Source organism: Budorcas taxicolor, chromosome 11, assembly GCF_023091745.1.
Source record: "Budorcas taxicolor isolate Tak-1 chromosome 11, Takin1.1, whole genome shotgun sequence".
NCBI classification, from domain to species: Eukaryota; Metazoa; Chordata; class Mammalia; order Artiodactyla; family Bovidae; genus Budorcas; species Budorcas taxicolor.
Window position 1 is genome coordinate 103,339,534 of NC_068920.1, and position 18,597 is coordinate 103,358,130.

The window sequence follows — 18,597 nt, forward strand, 5'->3', positions numbered from 1 at the left end:
AGGATGTCTCAGGTCAAACCTCTCTGCTGACAGACTAGCTTATGTGACAGGATTATCCATACTCCTGCCACATGATTGTTTACTACCTCTCAACCATAAACAGCACAGAGAGTTTTGGAGTATTTGGAGAGTCTTAATTAGCATAGGGCTTTTTCTTCTTGTTGAGTCAATGATTGCCGCCAGGCCTCCATATCCTTAGGCACCTGGGAATATATTTTTCAATGTATTTGGAATATAGAAAAGGAAATACAGTAGTTTTTGATGTTAGCAATACTAGACTTTTTGAGTTAATGGATTTTCTCTTTTGTAATAGATCACTGTACTTTGTTATAAATCACTGTGTCCTTGCTATGTAAAAATGTAACTTTATCATATCTTAAGACTAAATAGATCTTAAGGGGAACATTGGTGAAAGGATTTTCATTTGTTGGGCTGATGTTTGCCGCTAAATCTCCATGTTCCCTATACTTCTAATGAATATAACTAACATATAGGAGAAATAAGTATTAACCTTTAAGACTAATCATGTTAACCTTGGGTTAAATAAATTCCTTTCTTGATTGTAACTCACTATACCCTCACCCTATAGGAATGTAACTTTATTTGGAGGGTGGTGCCTGGTTTAAGACAAAACACCCTTGGAAGAAATACGTTTTTTGGTTATCAGAAAGAAAGGATCATAAAATGTCAGCAGGTCTCACTCATGGCCAGAATATGATGTACCTTTTTTTATACATTTATGTGAAGCACCTGATTTTGATAAAGGTCAGGACTGCTGACCCCCGCGTGACTCTGTATTCATCCCTATGTGTAACAAAAGGTATATAAGCAAACCCAAAAATAAAGAAATCGGATAAGTTTCCGGAAAGACTGATTCCCCCATGTCGCTTCTTTCTTGCTCCCATTTTTCTGGCTGAATTCCCATCTGGAGCATGGATGCTATTCCACGTAATCCAAGTTATTCAGCCTCCTTTTCTCCACTAATCTTCCTACTACACTATCCATTTCTAATCTCTCTATATTTGTGATTAAATATGTATTTTTCCAAAGACGCCGACTCCGTACCCACCTTCGAATCACCCTGGATCCCCCGGGGCTGGACCCCGGCAGAAGAGGAACTAAAGAGCCTCTTGACAAAAGTGAAAGAGGAGAGTGAAAAGGCTGACAAACTCAACATGCAGAAAACAAAGAGCATGGCATCTGGTCCCATCACTTCATGGCAAATAGATAGGGAAACAATGGAAACAGTGACAGACTTTATTTTCTTGGGCTCTAAAATCGCTGCAGATGGTGACTGCAGCCATGAAATTAAAAGACGCTTGCTCCTTGGAAGAAAAGCTATGACAAACCTAGATAGCATATTAAAAACAGACATTACTTTGTCAACAAAGGTCTGTCTAGTGAAAGCTGTGGTTTTTCCAGTAGTCATGTATGGATGTGAGAGTTGGACCATAAAGAAAGCTGAGTGCTGAAGAATTGATGCTTTTGAACTGTGGTGTTGGAGAAGACTCTTGAGAGTCCCTTGGACTGCAGGGAGACCAAACCACTCAATCCTCAAGGAAATCAGTCCAGAATATTCATTGAAAGGACTGATGCTTGAAGTTCCAATGCTTTGGCCACCTGATGTGAACAGCTAACCTATTAGAAAATACCCTAATGCTGGGAAAGATTGAAGGCAGGAGGAGAAAGTGATGTCAGAGGATGAGATGGTTGGATGGCATCACCGACTCGATGGACATGAGTTTGAGCAAGCTGAGGGAGTTGGTGATGAACAGGGAAGCCTGACATGCTGCGGTCCATGGGGTCACAAGGAGTCGGACACGGCTGAGCAACAGAACTGAACTGAATGCAACAAAGGGCAGGTAGTCTTAACCTCAAAAGTATTTTTGTGAATTAAAGAAAACCAGATATCTCAAGGAATTTAGCGTTTTTCTATGTGTGGGAAAATGTAAGAGTTTGGGCTCACTGAAATTTCTTTCATATGCATCTCAGCTATCTCGGGCGGCCAATACCCTGCTTTCCTCAGTACTCACTGTTTCAGTTTCAGTTCAGTCTCTCAGTCATGTCCAACTCTTTGCAACCCCATGGACTGCAGCACACCAGGCTGCCCTGTCCATCATCAACTACCAGAGCTTGCTCAAACTCATGTCCATCAAATTGGTCATACCATCCAACCATCCCATCCTCTGGCATCCCCTTCTCCTCCTGCCTTCAATCTTTCCCAGCATCAGGGTCTTTTCAGATGAGTCAGTTCTTCGCATCAGGTGGCCAAAGTATTGGAGTTTCAGCTTCAGCATTAGTCCTTTCAATGAATATTAGGATTGATTTCCTTTAGGATGAACTGGTTGGATCTCCTTGCAGTCCAAGGGACTCTCAAGAGTCTTCTCCAACACCACAGTTCAAAAGTATCAATTCTTTGGCTCTCAGCTTTCTTTATAGTCCAACTCTCACATCCATACATGACCACTGGAAAAACCACAGCTTTGACTAGACGGACCTTTGTTGGTAAAGTAATGTCTCTGCTTTTTAATATGCTGTCTAGGTTGGTCATAGCTTTTTTCCAAGGAGCAAGCATCTTTTAATTTCATGGCTGCACTTACCATCTGCAGTGATTTTGGAGCCCCCCAAAATAAAGTCTGCCACTGTTTCCCCATCTATTTCCCATGAAATGATGGGACCAGATGCCATGATCTTAGTTTTCTGAATGTTGAGTACTCACTGAAGAGCAGCTAAAGCCGGATCACAGGTATTATTTTCTTCCCAATTGCTCTGGAGAGCTGGAATCACTGACTACTGTGACATCCTTGTTTATTGATACAAAATGCTTCATTTCTCCTTTAATGCTTGTTTGGAGAGAGAACTTCACTCTCCCTAGAAAGTAGAAGAGCAGCAGATACCACAACAAAAATAAAAACATGTACAAATCAAAAAAAAAAAAAAAGAAAGTAGAAGAGCAGATCCAGTCCCAGTCCAGGATGTGGGCATAATGCCTGATTCCTCGAAAGCGTTTGTACAAGGGAGCCTGTGAGCGCTGCTCTCCACGGCAGAGTCTGCGAGAATTTCTCAGCGACCATCTGCTCAAGCTCACCTTGCAAAGCAAAGAGAACCCTCTACACCCCCATACCTCATCCCTGGAACCCCAACTCTCGAGCAGATTGAGAGGAGCAAAGCACGCATGCGAAGGCCGAAGCTGACATCTCAGCTGGGCGGGTCCCATGCAAGCAAGCCGTGGAAAGGCAGGAGCGTCTGCCTGGGTAGTTGCCCTAGAGGGGCGGGGTTAGTCGGCGGGAAGAGGAAGCTGCGCGGGGCGCTGGGGCCTCGGCCATGGCTCACAGGCCGAAAAGAACGTTCCGGCCGCGCCGAGCAGATTCCAGTGACAGCGACGGCGCCCAGGAGACATTTGCTGAACCCGGGGCGACGGGGGAGCAGGCGGCCCGGGACCCTGCGGTGGAAGGGCCGCCGTGTGGAAGAGGCCACGCAGAGGTGGCTGAACTGCTCCGCCGGGGCCGGGGCCGCCGCCGCGGCCGGGCCTGGGCTAGCTCCCGGCACGCCGCGAGAGCGGCTCCGCGCTTGGACGGGTCCTCGGACGTCCCAGGTGACGCTGGGCAGCAGAGTGGGCGGCCGGAGCGGGGAGTGGGGCGGGTGAGGTGGAAGTCCGCGGGACTGTCTAAAGGTTTCCGTAACGCGGTGCCTACTGCAGCGGCGTTGACTCGCGGAGATGCGTGTCTGTGAACTGGCCTGCTGTCTGCATGTCCATACCGGGCCGCTTGGGGGCGTAGAAAGAACTCTGCGCGGTTTGGGCTTGTGTTTGCATCGTCAACTGAACCCTCACCGGCGACCGCTTTGAGTTTTAATCTTGATGCTTTACGGAGAACCTAAATTGTCACTCAAAAGTTTAAGAATTCCTAATACTCTTCGGTAGGCGGAAGTGCTTTCTGTCCCCAATTCTTTTTCTCGAAAACACTTAACCAAACCGGTACGCTGGGAAAACTTAGGTGACAGACTTTTTTTTTTTTTAATCGGTTATTTTAAGAAAAGATAAGCATAGCGCTGTGTGTCACTAACAGTAGATTGGGCTTCCCTTGTGGCTCAGCTGGTAAAGAATCCGTGCTCAATGCGGGAGACCTGAGTTAGATCCCTGGGTTGGAAAGAAGGGAAAGGCTACTCACTCCAGTATTCTGACCTGGAGAATTCCATGGACTGTATAGTCATGGGGTCGCAAAGAGTGGGACACGACTGTGCGACTTTCACTGATTGGTGACGCTGTAGACTACCAATAAAGTGTTAAATGCAATACAGCAATTTTGAAGTACCTTTGCCTGCTTGAAAATAGGATTCAGGCAGCATAAAGTTGTTTACATGAGATGTGTTCTAGTTTGAATTGAGTTTGATAATATAGTTAGAAATAAAGCTATATAGTTAGAGAAAGAAATAAAAACACAGAAACAGACTTGGAAGGAACTTGTTTAAGTGGGGTCTTGAAGTATAAATACAGTAACTTCTGACTTAGAGACACATAAAAATATTTGAGATTATATTTCAGTCTAAAAGGAACTTCTAAAAATATTCCATCGTGAACTTAGTTGTAAAGTCTCTAGAAGCAATCAGCTTCTCCAGGTAAATGGCACTTTTTACCTACTTTGTCTTCAATCCATGGCACTCCAGAACACATAACACCCAGATTTGATGAACTGAGGTTAATCCCTGCCCTGTTAATATGAGTAGAATATCCAGTTTGTCACCTGTGGATAATGTCACAAGTAGAATGATAATTCAACATTCTGATTTGTCACAGGATGAAATACCATGTAGAAAACAAACCTATGTTACAAATATGTTACTTTTTTTTTCAAGATGGTATAATTTCAATAAAGTATCTGTAAAAATATATATATAGTTTTTGGTTATATAGTCATGAGGTAGGAATATTTTCACCCCAGTATTTTTAGTCCAAATGATTTGTTGATTTCTTAGTCATTGTTCATAATCATCTGTTTGTCTGAAGTGTTCATGATTTTTTTAAAATATTTTTGTGCTTTATGTAAGTCATCTGATTAAACTTTGGTTCTCAAACGTTTTGTTCTTATCCCTTTGGTCTTAAAGTTTACCCTTTATACTCTTTAAGAATAATTAAAGATCCCAAAGAACCTTTGTTTCTGTGGATTGTATCTATGATGTTTATTGTTGTTCAGATGCTAGGTCATGTCTGACTCTTTTGTGATCCCAAGGACTATAGCCTTTCAGGCTTCTCTGTCCATGGGATTCTCCAGGCAAGAATACTGGAGTGCCATTTCCTTCTCCAGGGCATCTTCCCGACCCAGTGATCAAGCCTGAGTTTCCTGCTTTGGTTGAGGATTCTTTACCACTGAGCCACCAGAGAGGAAGCCCCTATAAGGTTTACCATATTAGAAATGAAGATGCATTTTTATTCTTTTTTAAGAGTTAACTCATTACATGTAAGGGTAAGAAACATTTTTATGAAAAACAACTGTTTTCCAAAAAATAGTAAGAATGACATTGTTTTCAGTTTGCAAATGTCTTTAATGTCTGGTTTATCAGAAGACAGCTGAATTCTGAAAGCTGTCTCTGCATTCAGTCTGTTGAAATATATTGTTTTGTTTGAAGGTGTGAAGAAAACCACAGATAGGTGATTAAGAGTATTTAATAGCCTTTTTAGTTTGAGAGTATTCTACTTTAGTATTACAAAGAAGCTCAAAAAGTAATAGGTTTTCAAAGGTTAGTTTGCAACGGATGTCAAATGAAAAAAACACACAATGTGAGAGTTGTGAGTTAAGTTTTGTTTGGGGCAAAATGAGAACTGTAGCCCAAGAGACAGCATTTCATATAGCTCTAAGAAACTGCTCCAGAGATGTAGGGAAGAGGTCAGTATTATATATGATTTTAGTGAAGAGGAGTTGGGCAGTCAGAAACACACTTTATTAGAAGCTTGCTGCTAGTCATGAGGAGCAAATGTCACCATTAATGATTTTAGTGCTTTTCTAGATGTGAGGGGATGCAAGAACTGGGCTCATAAAATCTCCTGAAAATACCTGTCTGAAGGCCTGTGCTGCCAATTTTTCCAAAGCACAGAGTGCCTCATTCCTGGTCTCTACCCTGAACTCCTTTCAGGATGTGTTGAAGATCAGTGACTATAGCAGTTTGTGATTTAATCCTTGTATAGACAGAAGGCAAGTGCCAATTTCTGCATGATACGTGGAAGCTGAAACCATATCATTTTGTTATGCTCAATTAGATTAAAATCCATCCATGTGTTTTGCGCTCTGAGTGAATCTTTTACCCATGCATGATTGGTAGCATCTTCGTTCCCTAAGCAGGGTTCAAACCTGCACTCCCTTCATTGGAAGGCTCAGTCTTAGCCACTGGGCTGCCAGGGAAATCCTTAAAGAGCATTTTTAAGATAGAGTAGTTATTTATGCAATCTTAAATCTTAAGGTTATTCACAAATATTACAAAATAATTGTGAACCAACAAGTCCTTTTTTGTCAATAATACCATGAGTTCCTTTATGTTTTGCTCATTCAGTCCTGATAACACTTCTATGGGGTGTTCTCTTTTAATACTATCTTTGTTTATTGATTAATTGACTGTGTCCTTTCCAGAATCACACAGTGGAAGTAGATCCATGATTTAGTTTGAGACTGCAGTGCCCATTATAATACGTCTTACCACCAGCCTAAATCCAAGAGTTGGATTTCTCCATTTAGTAACTTTGTGATACTGGACATGTTATTTAGCCATTCCAGTCCCTAGTGTCCTCATCAGTAATAGCATTTACTTTATTGAATTGTGAGAACTAAATGAAATATATTTTGTAAAACAGACTTCAGTATGCCTAGCACATAGCAAGTATACATTAAGTGTTCTTTTCTTTATCTGCTTATTTACTACCACTGTTCGTCTTTTTTCTTTTAAATATTCCTTCTTTTTTTGGTCATTTACTTTTTTCTCTTTTTGTTTTTTCCCTTCCCTCTTTTTGTTGCATTCTTTAATAGTATGTATTTCATGTTATATCACTAGTTAAGTATTTCACTAGTTAAGTAGATAATGCAAATAGGATATATTGTTGCATATTTATTAGACTGTTCATTTCAGAAAGAAAGGAAGTTAAAGAAAGGTCTGCATGTCTACTTTAAATATGTGGAATAAAATTAAAACCATATTTTACATACACTATGTGTTGTGTAGAATTTCATTTATTGATTCCAATATCCTGAATCTTTCGTGTTATATTAAAAAAAATGTCCTGTTAGAATCCAGAATGGTTGATCTTTCAGCCGAAGAAGAGGATGGAGCACACCATTCTTCAGAAAGTAAAGATGATCAGAGTTCATCTCCCAACAGCTCTAGGACTCTGGAGGACGAGTTTTCATCAGTAGGTCAGTAACATTTGTAATTTTGGTTAAGAATTTTATTTCTAATATTAGTATTTTTCTATACCAGTGATTCTTGTTTTTGATAAAACTCTAGTGAAGTATGGGGCAAGTAAGTTATTTCTAATTATTGTCAAGGGACCAAAATTGGCTGTCACTTCCATTACATAACATGCCCAAGGTCAGATGGGCTTATAATAGGCAGCACTAGGATTCCAACCTGGGGAATCTGCTGCAGAGCCTGTGTCCTTTTTGTTTTGTTTTGTTTCGGATTTATTTACTTATTTTATTTTATAATAGCAGTTGTCTTATTATGTCCCACAATTTTGTGGGTCAAGAATTTGGGCAGAGCTTAACAGAGATTAACTGTGTTCCATGTGGCATTAGCTGAGCAGTTTGACTGGGCTAGAGAAGGGGTCTTGCCTTATACATTTCAGGTTCAGCATAATGTTTACCTGAGCATAGTTAATGATCTATAAATGCTGAAAAAGTTAATGATAGAGAGCTGAGTTCCACTCCTCGCTCTGCTTTTAAATAGCTGAGTTAGTCTAAAAGGATATTAAACTACTCTGGGCCCTGGCTGCCTCAGAGCCTGAATTCTTAACGATTGTGCTCTACTGAGTGGTTCATGCCATCTTTCAGTGTCTGAAAGATGGTAAGAATTTGTCTATGAGGATGTTTCAGGTACAGGATGCACATTATATAAAAACCTAGGGAAGATAACCAGAGTAATGTGCAGAGAGCTAAAAAGTAGTTGTTGGGCTGAAAATTCTTGATTAAGTTTTAAGAAAGAAGAAGAAAAAGAAAGTAAGATACAGATTGAAGTCAGATAATCCAGGGTTTTGAGGAAACTACTGAAAACTTTATGCAAATAGATGACATGACCATTTTTGTGTCTTAGATAATTCCATTCAAGGGTTGGCAAATTACCACCTGTTTGCCAAATCTGGCCCACTATCTGCTTTTGTGAATAAAGTTTTATTAAAGCCACGCTCATTCAATTATGTATTGTCTGTGGATGCTTTTGCACTACAATGGCAGAGCTGAGAAGTCATAACAGACTTTATGGCCCAAAAAGCCAGAAATATTTCCTTGGCCTACTCTAATTCAAGGTTCTTAACTTCTCTTGTGCTGTGGACTCTCTTCAGTCTCATAAAGCCTAAGACCCCTTCTGAGCAAAACAAAATGTATAGCTTTATAAAGAAAACAAGTTAATTTGAAGTATAATTGTTAGTACATATTTTTAAAGATTTATAATATAGTAGCGAGTGCTTTATTAACATATGAAATAACAAGAACCAGAAGTTCTTGTAATTTTTTTTCTTAAACAAGTTCATTAAGCTACATAAGTACTTAGTGATGAAGCCAGTATTAAGAATTGAAGTCTAGTAAACAAGTGAAGTTTTGTCCAGACTCTAGATACAGTGCTGTCCAGTAAAACTTTCTATGAAGGTCCTGTATCTTCACCATCCAGTACATTATCCACTAGCTACACATGGCAGTAAAATTCTTGGAATGTGGCTAGTGTGACTAAGGAACTGGGTTTTTAGTTTCCTTAAATAATCACACGTGGCTGGTGGTTACTGTATTTAACATGCTGCTATGGCATGATTAGACAGGGTAAGGTAATACTTGTAAAGTGTTGGTAGCACTGGGAACCTCAGGAGAGAAGGCAGAGTTTGGAAATGTATTGGATAATTTTTGATTATCGTAGTCCCTAAGGTGTTATTGCAAGATGAAAACTTGCCTTGTAAGGAACATTTTATTTTTTCTTTTATTCTGGAGAGGAAAGAAGAAATGAGATAAGTTTAAGGAAGTATATAGAAGATACAGTGCGTTTATTTTTGTTGTTGTTGTTGTTCAGATGATACATCTATTAGAATGATCCCGTACTGGAATGTCTGCCTTGAGATATTCATTGTTGCAGAGACTGCTTACCAATGGGGCATAGTATTAACCTCTGTTTTTTTAAATAGAAGTATAGTTGACTTACAGTATTAGTTTCAGGTGTACAGCAAACTGATTGAGTTATATATATATTTTTTCAGATTATTTTTGCATTTAAGTTATTTTAAGATATTGCATATAGTTCCCTGTGCTGTACAGTAAGTCTTTATTGCTTATCTATTTTCTATATAGTAGTTTGTTCAATCTCATACTCCTAATTTATTTCTCCCTGACACCCTTTCCCCTCTGGTAAACATACGTTTTTTTCCTACGTCTGTGAGTCTTTTTTTTGTTCTGTTCTTGCCTCCTTTGTCAAGATTAATTGACAGTAGGTGTGTGGTTTTATTTCTGGGCTCTACTGTAGCTCTGTAGTATTATCTGAAGTCTGGGAGAGTTGTGCTTCCAGCTTTCTTCTTTATCCTCAGGATTGCTTTGGCAGTTCTTTTGTGGTTCCTTGTAAATTTTAGGATTATTTGTTCTAGTTCTATGAAAAACATCTTTGGTAATTTGATAGAGATTGCATCAAGTTTGAAGATTGTCCTGGATAATATCACCATTTTAATAACATTAATTCTTCCAATTCAAGAGCTTGTGATATCTTTCCCTTTCTGTGAATCATCTTCAATTTCCTTTATCAATATTTTATTGTTCTTAGCATTTAGGTAGGGGGGCTTCCGTCTTTTACCTCCTTAGTTAGGTTTTTTCCCTAGGATTTTTTTAATATGATTTTAAATGGGTTTGTTTACTTTTTCCCTCTGATATTTCATTGTTAGAGTAAAGAAGTACAATGGATTTATGTACATTAATCTTGTAGCCTGGCTACCTTACTGAATTTATTTATTCTGATGGTTTTTGTGTTGAATGTGTGGGGTTTTCCATATAGAGTATCATGTCACCTATGCAAAATGATAACTTCATTGCTTCAATTCCAATTTGGATATGTTTCATTTCTTTTTCTTGTCTGATTACTGTGACTAGGACTGCCAAAACTATGTTGAATAGAAATGGTGGGCTGTTTGTCTTTCTCTGTGTAACTTACTTCACTTAGTATGATAATCTCCAGGTCCATCCATACTGCTTGCTGTAAATGGTATTATTTCTTAGTTTAATAAATCTCACAAATATATGATATTGCTTATATGCAGAACTAAAAAGTGATTCAAATGAGCTACTTACAAAACAGAAACAGACTCTCAAACTCAGAGAATGAACTTATGGATATCAGGGGAGAAGGGTGAGGGGGATAGGCATAGATTGAAAGTTTGGGACTGATGTGTATACACTGCTATATTTAAAGCAGATAATCAATGAGGACCTACTGAATAGCACAGGGAACTCTGCTCAATACTCTGTAATAACCTAAATGGGAAAAGAATTTGAAAAAGAATAGCTACATGTATATGTATAGCTGAATCACTTCACTGTATATCTGACACTAACAACACTGTTAATGAACTATACTTCTGTGTGAAAGTGTTAGTAGCTCAGTCACATCCGACTCTTTGTGACTCCATATACTGTAGCCCACCAGGCTCATCTGTCCATGGGATTCTCTAGGCAAGAATACTGGAGTGCATTGCCATTCCCTTCTCCAGGGCATCTTCCTGACCCAGGGATGGAACCCAGGTCTCCCACCTTGAAGGCAGATTCTACACCATCAGAGCCAGCTGGGAAGCCCATACTCCTATATAAAATAATAAATACATAAGAAGCACAATTCTTAGGTTTCATTCCTTGAAGAAAAACCAAGTACACATAGCACTGCTGTGTAGAATTATTCAGTTCAGTTCAGTTCAGTCACTCATTCGTGTCCGACTCTTTGCGACCCCATGAATCGCAGCACGCCAGGCCTTCCTGTCCATCACCAACTCCTGGAGTTCACTCAGACTCAGGTCCATCGAGTCAGTGATGCCATCCAACCATCTCATCCTCTCTCGTCCCCTTCTCCTCCTGCTGCGCCCAATCGCTCCCAGCATCAAAGTCTTTTCCAGTGAGTCAACTCTTCGCATGAGGTGGCCAAAGTACTGGAGTTTCAGCTTTAGCATCATTCCTTCCAAAGAAATCCCAGGGCTGATCTCCTTCAGAATGGATCGGTTGGATCTCCTTGCAGTCCAAGGGACTCTTAAGAGTCTTCTCCAACACCACAGTTCAAACGCATCAATTCTTTGCGCTCAGCCTTCTTCACAGTCCAACTCTCACATCCATACATGACTACTGGAAAAAACATAGCCTTGACTAGACGGACCTTAGTCGGCAAAGTGATGTCTCTGCTTTTGAATATGCTATCTAGGTTGGTCATAACTTTTCTTCCAAGGAGTAAGCGTCTTTTAATTTCATGGCTGCAGTCACCATCTGCAGTGATTTTGGAGCCCAGAAAAATAAAGTCTGACGCTGTTTCCACTGTTTCCCCATCTATTTGCCATGAAGTGATGGGACCAGATGCCATTATCTTCGTTTTCTGAATGTTGAACTTTAAGCCAACTTTTTCACTCTCCTCTTTTACTTTCATCAAGAGGCTTTTGAGTTCCTCTTCACTTTCTGCCATAAGGGTGGTGTCATCTGCCTGTCTGAGGTTATTGATATTTCTCCCGGCAATCTTGATTCCAGTTTGTGTTTCTTCCAGTCCAGCGTTTCTCATGATGTACTCTGCATATAAGTTAAATAAGCAGGATGACAATATACAGCCTTGACGTTACTCCTTTTCCTGTTTGGAACCAGTCTGTTGTTCCATGTCCAGTTCTAACTGTTTCCTGACCTGCATACAGATTTCTCAAGAGGCAAGTCATTATTACATTTCTTTAAATATAAACAGGATTAAATCTTATGATTATTTTATGAGATGTTTTTCTCCTTTGGGGCTTCCCAGGTGGCGCTAGTGGTAAAGAATCCACCTACCAGTGCTGGAGATGTAAGAGACACAGGTTCACTTCCTGGGTTGGGGAGATCCCCTGAAGAAGGAAATGGCACTCCACTCTAGTTTTCTTGCTGGGAGACTCTCGTGGACAGAAGAGCCTGCCAAGCTATAGTCCATAGGTCACAAGGAGTCAGACATGACAAAGCATTTGAGCAAGAACTATAGAACATATATTCGTAGTCACCACCTTCAGCGGTGGTTTTGCATTGCTTACTAGAGGCAAGATGATAGAATGTAAAAGCTTGGTCTTTGGAGTCAGGCAAGTACACAGAGCACTGTTGTGTAGAATTATTACATTTCTTTAAATATTAGCAGGATTATGAGATGGTAATATGTTTTTCTCCTTTGACCCAAGTTCTTCACAATGTATTAGAATAAATTCTGGATGTGTACTGACTAAGAAAAAAAAAAGATGGTAAGAATGGACATTCTTTTCTTATTCAGAACTTAGTGAAAAGACATTCTTTTCATTGTTGAGTGTATTGTAGACTATGGGTTTGTCATAAATAATTTTATTATATTGAGATACATTCCCTCCATATACACTTTGGTGAGAGTTTTTTATCATGAAAGGATACTGAAGTTTGTCGAATGCTTTTTTTGCATCTTTTGAGATAATCATGTGATTCTTTACTTTCCTTTTGTCAGTGTTGTGTATGACACTAATTTATTGCACATATTGAACTGTCCTTGTCACTCTAGGATGAATCCAGCCTGATCATGGTGTATAATCTTTTTTATGTATTGTTGGATTTGATTTGCTAATATTTTGCTGAGGACTTTTCTATCTATATTTATCAAAGATGTTGCACTATAATTTTCATTTTTTTTTTGTTTTTGGTTGTGTCTTTGTCTGGTTTTGGTATCAGGGTGATGGTGGCCTTCATAGAATGAATTTGGGAGTGTTCCCTTCTCTTCAGTCTTTAGGAAGAGTTTGAGAAGGATAAGTTTAAGTTCCTCATTGTATGTTTGGTAGAATTTCCTAATAAAGCTATCAGGTCCTGGGTTTTCGTTTATATGGAGTTTTTTTTTTTAATTACTGATTCTGTTTCACTTCTAGTGATCGGTCTGTTCAAAACATCTGTATCTTTTTTATTCAGTTTTGGCAGGCTGTAATGTTTTAGAAATTTGTTCATTCCTTCTTGGTTGTCGAATTTGTTGTCATATAATTGTTCCTAGTATTCTGTTATGATTTTTTTTTATTTCTGTGGTATCAGTGTTATTTCTCCACTTTCATTTCTTATGTTGTTGATTTGGTTCCTCTCTCTTCTTGGTGAACCTGGCTAGAGGTTTGTCAATTTTGTCTATCTTTTCAAAAAGCCACCTCTTGGTTTTTATTGATCTTTTTATTGTTCTTTTGATCTCTGTTTTATCTAAATCCTCTCTAATCTTTCTTATTTCCTTTTTTCTGCTGACTTTGTAGTTTAGTCTCTAAGTCATGTCTGACTCTTTGTGACTGTGGACTGTAGCCCACCAGGCTCCTCTCTGTCCATGGGATTCTCCAGGCAAGAACACTGGAGTGGGTTGCCATTTCCTTCTCCATCTGCTGACTTTGGGTTTTGTTTTTTCTTTTTCTAATTGTTTCAGGTGTTAGGTTAGATTGTTTATTTGAGATTTTTCTTGTTTCTTGAGGGAAGACGACATCACTATGAACTCCGCGCCGCCCGCCCCCCCCCCAGAACTACTTTTGCTGTATCCCATAAATTTCCTATGGTTGTGTTTTCATTGTCATTTGTTTTGAGGTATTTTTGACTTTTAGTTCATTGTTGACCCATTGGATTTTTAGTAGCATGTGGTTGAGTCTCCTTGTGTTTGATCTTTTCCCATTTTTTCTTTCTGTGGTTGATTTCTACTTTTTTTCCCTAGAGATTTTTTTTTGATGTGAATTCTTTTCTTTTAGTTCATCTGTCACCTTACTGGATTGTCCATTGATGTCAGTGGAGTATTAAAGTCTCTTACTGTTATGTATTCCTGTCAGTTTGTGACTTTACATCTGTTACTAGGTTGGCAGGAAAGTAACTGTGGTTTTTACATTGTTGAACTTGGCCATTTGATATTGGAATACATTCTGAAATAAATGTGGTTATGTTACACATCATTTTATTGCACATTTCTTGCTTTGTATTCTTTTGCTAATGATTTACTGCTTGCTGTTTATTTTATATTTATTTTAGACTATAGAAATGATGCTTATAGACAAAAAGCAAATTTGAGTGATTTTTTTTAAAATTTTTACTTTATTTTACTTTACAGTACTGTATTGGTTTTGCCATACATTGACATGAATCCACCACGGGTGTATACAAGCTCCCAATCCTGAATCCCCCTCCCACCTCCCACCCCATATCATCTCTCTGGATCATCCCCATGCACCAGCCCCAAGCATCCTGTATCCTGTATTGAACACAGACTGGCACTTCGTTTCTTACATGATAGTATACATGTTTCAATGCCATTCTCCCAAATCATCCCACCCTCTCCCTCTCCCTTTAAACAAGTTCAAAATGGGTCATAAAGCAACTTGCAAAATCAGTAATGCATGAAGAACTGCTAACAAACATACAATGCAGTGGTGATTCAAGAAGTTTTGCAAGGGAGACAAGAGCCTTTAAGATGAGGAGTGTAGTGCCCAGCCATTAGAAGTTGACAATGACCAATTGAGAGCAATCATCGAAGCTGATCCTTTTAACAGCTACACAGGAAGTTGCAGAACTCAGTGTCGACCATTCTATAGTCATTTGGCATTTGAAGCAAATTGAAAAGGTAAAAAAGCTCAATAAGTGGGTGCCTCCTGAGCTGACTAAAAATCAAAGAAGTCTTTGTTTTGAAGTGTCATTTTCTCTTATTCTGCATAACAACAGCAAACCATTTCTCAGACTGTGATGTGCAACATAAAGTGGATTTCATAAAAAAACTGGCAGTGGCCAGCTCAGTAGTTGGACTGAGAAGAAGCTCCAAAGCACTTCCCAGAGTCAAACTTGCATCCAAAAAAGGTCATGGTCACTGTTTGGTGGTCTGCTCTCCGTTTGACCACTCTGGCTTTCTGAGTCCCAGCGAAACCGTTACATCTGAGAAGTATGCTCAGCAAATTGTAAGCTGAACTAAAAAGCTGCAGTGCCTGCAGCTGACATTGGTCAACAGAATGGGCCCAGTTCTTCTCCATGAAAACACTTGACTACAACGCATAACTGACACTTCAAAAGTTGAACGAATTGGGCTACGAAATTTTGCCTCATCTGCCATATTCATCCGACCTCTCATCAACTGACCACTTCTTCAAGCATCTCAACAACTTTTTGCAGGAAAAATGCTTCCACAACCAGCAGGAGGCAGAAAACGCTTTCCAAGAGCTTATTGAATCCCAAAGCATGGATTTCTATGCTACGGGAATAAATAAACTTATTGGCAAAAATGTGTTGACTGAGACAGGTTCCTATTTTGTTTAATAAAGATATGTTTGAGCCTAGTTATAATGATTTAAAATTCATGATCCAGAACTGCTCAGTTAACTTTTGTACCAGCCTAATAGTATTTGCTTTATATATTTAGTGATCCTAGATTGGGTATATATATGTGAATGAGTGTAAATCCTCTTCTAGTATTGACTTCTTTATTATTGTACAGTGCCCTTTGAATGAGTTTTGCTACTACCACTTTCCTCATCATTTGCATTTGCATATCTTTTTCCATCTCCTCATTTTCTATCTGTGTGAGTTTTTCATGCTGAAGTGAGTCTCTGATAGATAGTGTATCGTAGGTTCTTGATTTTTTTATGCAGCCTGCCACTCTTTATTTGGAGCATTCAGTCCATTGACTTTGAAAGTAAAATTACTGATAGCATGTATTTGTCGCCATCTTAAACCTGTTTTCCAATTGTTTTTGTACTTGTTTTCTGATTCTTCTTTTTGTTTTTCCTTTTGCAGTGTGATGGTTTTCTTTAGTATTTTGCTTGAGTTCCTTCCTTTTTTGGGTTTTATGAATCTATTCTATGTTTTTAACTTGTGATTACTGTGGGGTTCAAATATTGATATGTTGACCCATAGCTATATCAACTTGCTTTAAAGTGATAGGCATACAAGTCAAATATGTTGTAAAAAATTTACATTTTTATAGTTCCTTCCCCCACATTTAAAATTTTGATCTCATATTTTATATCTTCATGCTTATTCTTTTGCTGTTCATTATAGTTATAATTGCTTTTACAAGAATTTTTTTAATCTATGAAGTACATAGATTATTTAAGTGATTTTCAATCCCCTTATATATTGGGCATCCCATTGTGATTTTCCCTTTCCTATAGATTCTTGTTTCTCTCTTATTTAGAGACCTTTCAATATTTCTTTTAGGGTAGGTTTAGTAATACTGAATTCTTATAGCTTTTACTTGTCTTTATCTCTCCTTCTATTCTAGATGATAATCTTGCCGGGTAGAGAATTCAGGGGCTTCCCTGGTGGCTCAGATGGTACAGAAGCCTCCTGCAATGCAGGAGACCTGGGTTTGATCGTTGGTTTGGGAAGATCCCTTGGTTGAAGAAATGGCAACCCACTCTAGTATTCTTGCTTGGGGAATCCCCATGAACAGAGGAGCCTGGAGGGCTATAGTCCATGGGGTCACAAAGAGTCGGGCACAGTTGAACAACTAAGCACAGAGTAGAGTATCCAAGGTAGCAGGGTTTTCCCTTTCAGGACTTTGAATATATCATGCCACTCCTTCTGGCATGCAAAGTTTCTACAGAGAAATCAATTGATATCCTTATGGTGGTTCCCTTATAATTAACTCTTTGTTTTTCTCTTGCTGTCTTTAGAAATTCACTTTAACTTTTGCCATTTTAATTATGATGTGTATCTTGATGTGAGTCTCTTTTCATCTTATTTGGGACCCTCTGTGCTTCTTATGCCTGGTTATCTGTTTCTTCTTCAAGGTTTAGGAAGTTTTCACCCATGATTTCTTCAAATATATTTTAATAGTCCCCTTTTCTCTCTCTTCTTGTGGAACCCCATTATTCATAGATGAGCATGCTTTATATTATCCCGTGCATCATATATGTTGCTTTCATTTTTTTTCATTTGTCTTTCTGTCTGCTATTCTGATTGAGTGATTTGCATTATTCTATCTTCCAATCACTGTGTGTTCTGTGTTATTTATTCTGCTATTCATTTTAATCTCAGAAATTGAGTTGCCTAATTTTGATTGGTTCATCTTCATAGTTTCTAGTTTATTGTTACAGTGATCTGCATTTCTGTGGATAAAATTTCTTAATTCTGTTAGAATTTTTATTATCTTCTTTTTGAACTCAATGCCTGTAGACTGATGAGGTCTGTTTCATTATTTGTTCTTTCATGGGTTTCTTCTTGTTCTTTTAATTAAGGGTATTCCTCTGCTTTTTCATTTTACTTTATCTGTCTCTGAATTTCAGTTCAGTTCAGGTCAGTTGCTCAGTCGTGTCTGACTCTTTGCAACCCCATGAATTGCAGCACGCCAGGCCTCCCTGTCCATCACCAACTCCCAGAGTTCACTCAGGCTCACGTCCATCGAGTCCGTGATGCCATCCAGCCATCTCATCCTCTGTCGTCCCCTTCTCCTCCTGCCCCCAACCCCTCCCAGCATCAGAGTCTTTTCCAATGAGTCAGCTCTTCGCATGAGGTGTCCAAAGTACTGGAGCTTCAGCTTTAGCATCATTCCTTCCAAAGAAATCCCAGGGTTGATCTCCTTCAGAATGGACTGGTTGGATCTCCTTGCAGTCCAAGGGACTCTCTCAAGAGTCTTCTCCAACACCACAGTTCAAATGCATCAATTCTTCGGCGCTCAGCCTTCTTCACAGTCCAACTCTCACATCCATACATGACCACGGGAAAAACCATAGCCTTGACTAGATGGACCTTAGTTGGCAAAGTAATGTCTCTGCTTTTGAATATACTATCTAGGTTAGTCATAACTTTTCTTCCAAGGAGTAAGCGTCTTTTAATTTCATGGCTGCAGTCAGCATCTGCAGTGATTTTGGAGCCCAAAAAATAAAGTCTGACACTGTTTCTACTGTTTCCCCATCTATTTGCCATGAAGTGATGGGACCAGATGCCGTGATCTTCATTTTCTGAATGTTGAGCTTTAAGCCAACTTTTTCACTCTCCTCTTTCACTTTCATCAAGAGGCTTTATTTAGGAGAAACATTTATCTACTGTGGTCTTGAAGGGTTGTTTTTATGTGGGACTGTCCTTGTGTAGACCATGTGAGTCAGATATTTTGGGTGTGTGGGCTGCTTTTGGTATGGGTGCCAGGCACATCTTTCCTCAGCATTTGCTGGTCATTATCCCCTTGACATGCAGTGTGATTGGTGTCATAGTATCT

At 39.1% G+C, this 18,597-nt stretch overlaps 1 protein-coding gene across 1 annotated transcript in view; it reads left to right on the plus strand.

The window, feature by feature from the left end:
* Positions 1-3,324: 3,324 nt before the first annotated feature.
* The window catches only part of GCFC2 (GC-rich sequence DNA-binding factor 2), a 75,849-nt gene continuing 60,576 nt past the window's right edge, over positions 3,325-18,597 (plus strand). Inside the window, exons 1-2 of the mRNA XM_052649199.1 lie at positions 3,325-3,595; positions 7,272-7,397. Coding sequence (XP_052505159.1) covers positions 3,325-3,595; positions 7,272-7,397 — 397 coding nt within the window. The remainder of the gene's footprint in view (positions 3,596-7,271; positions 7,398-18,597) is intronic.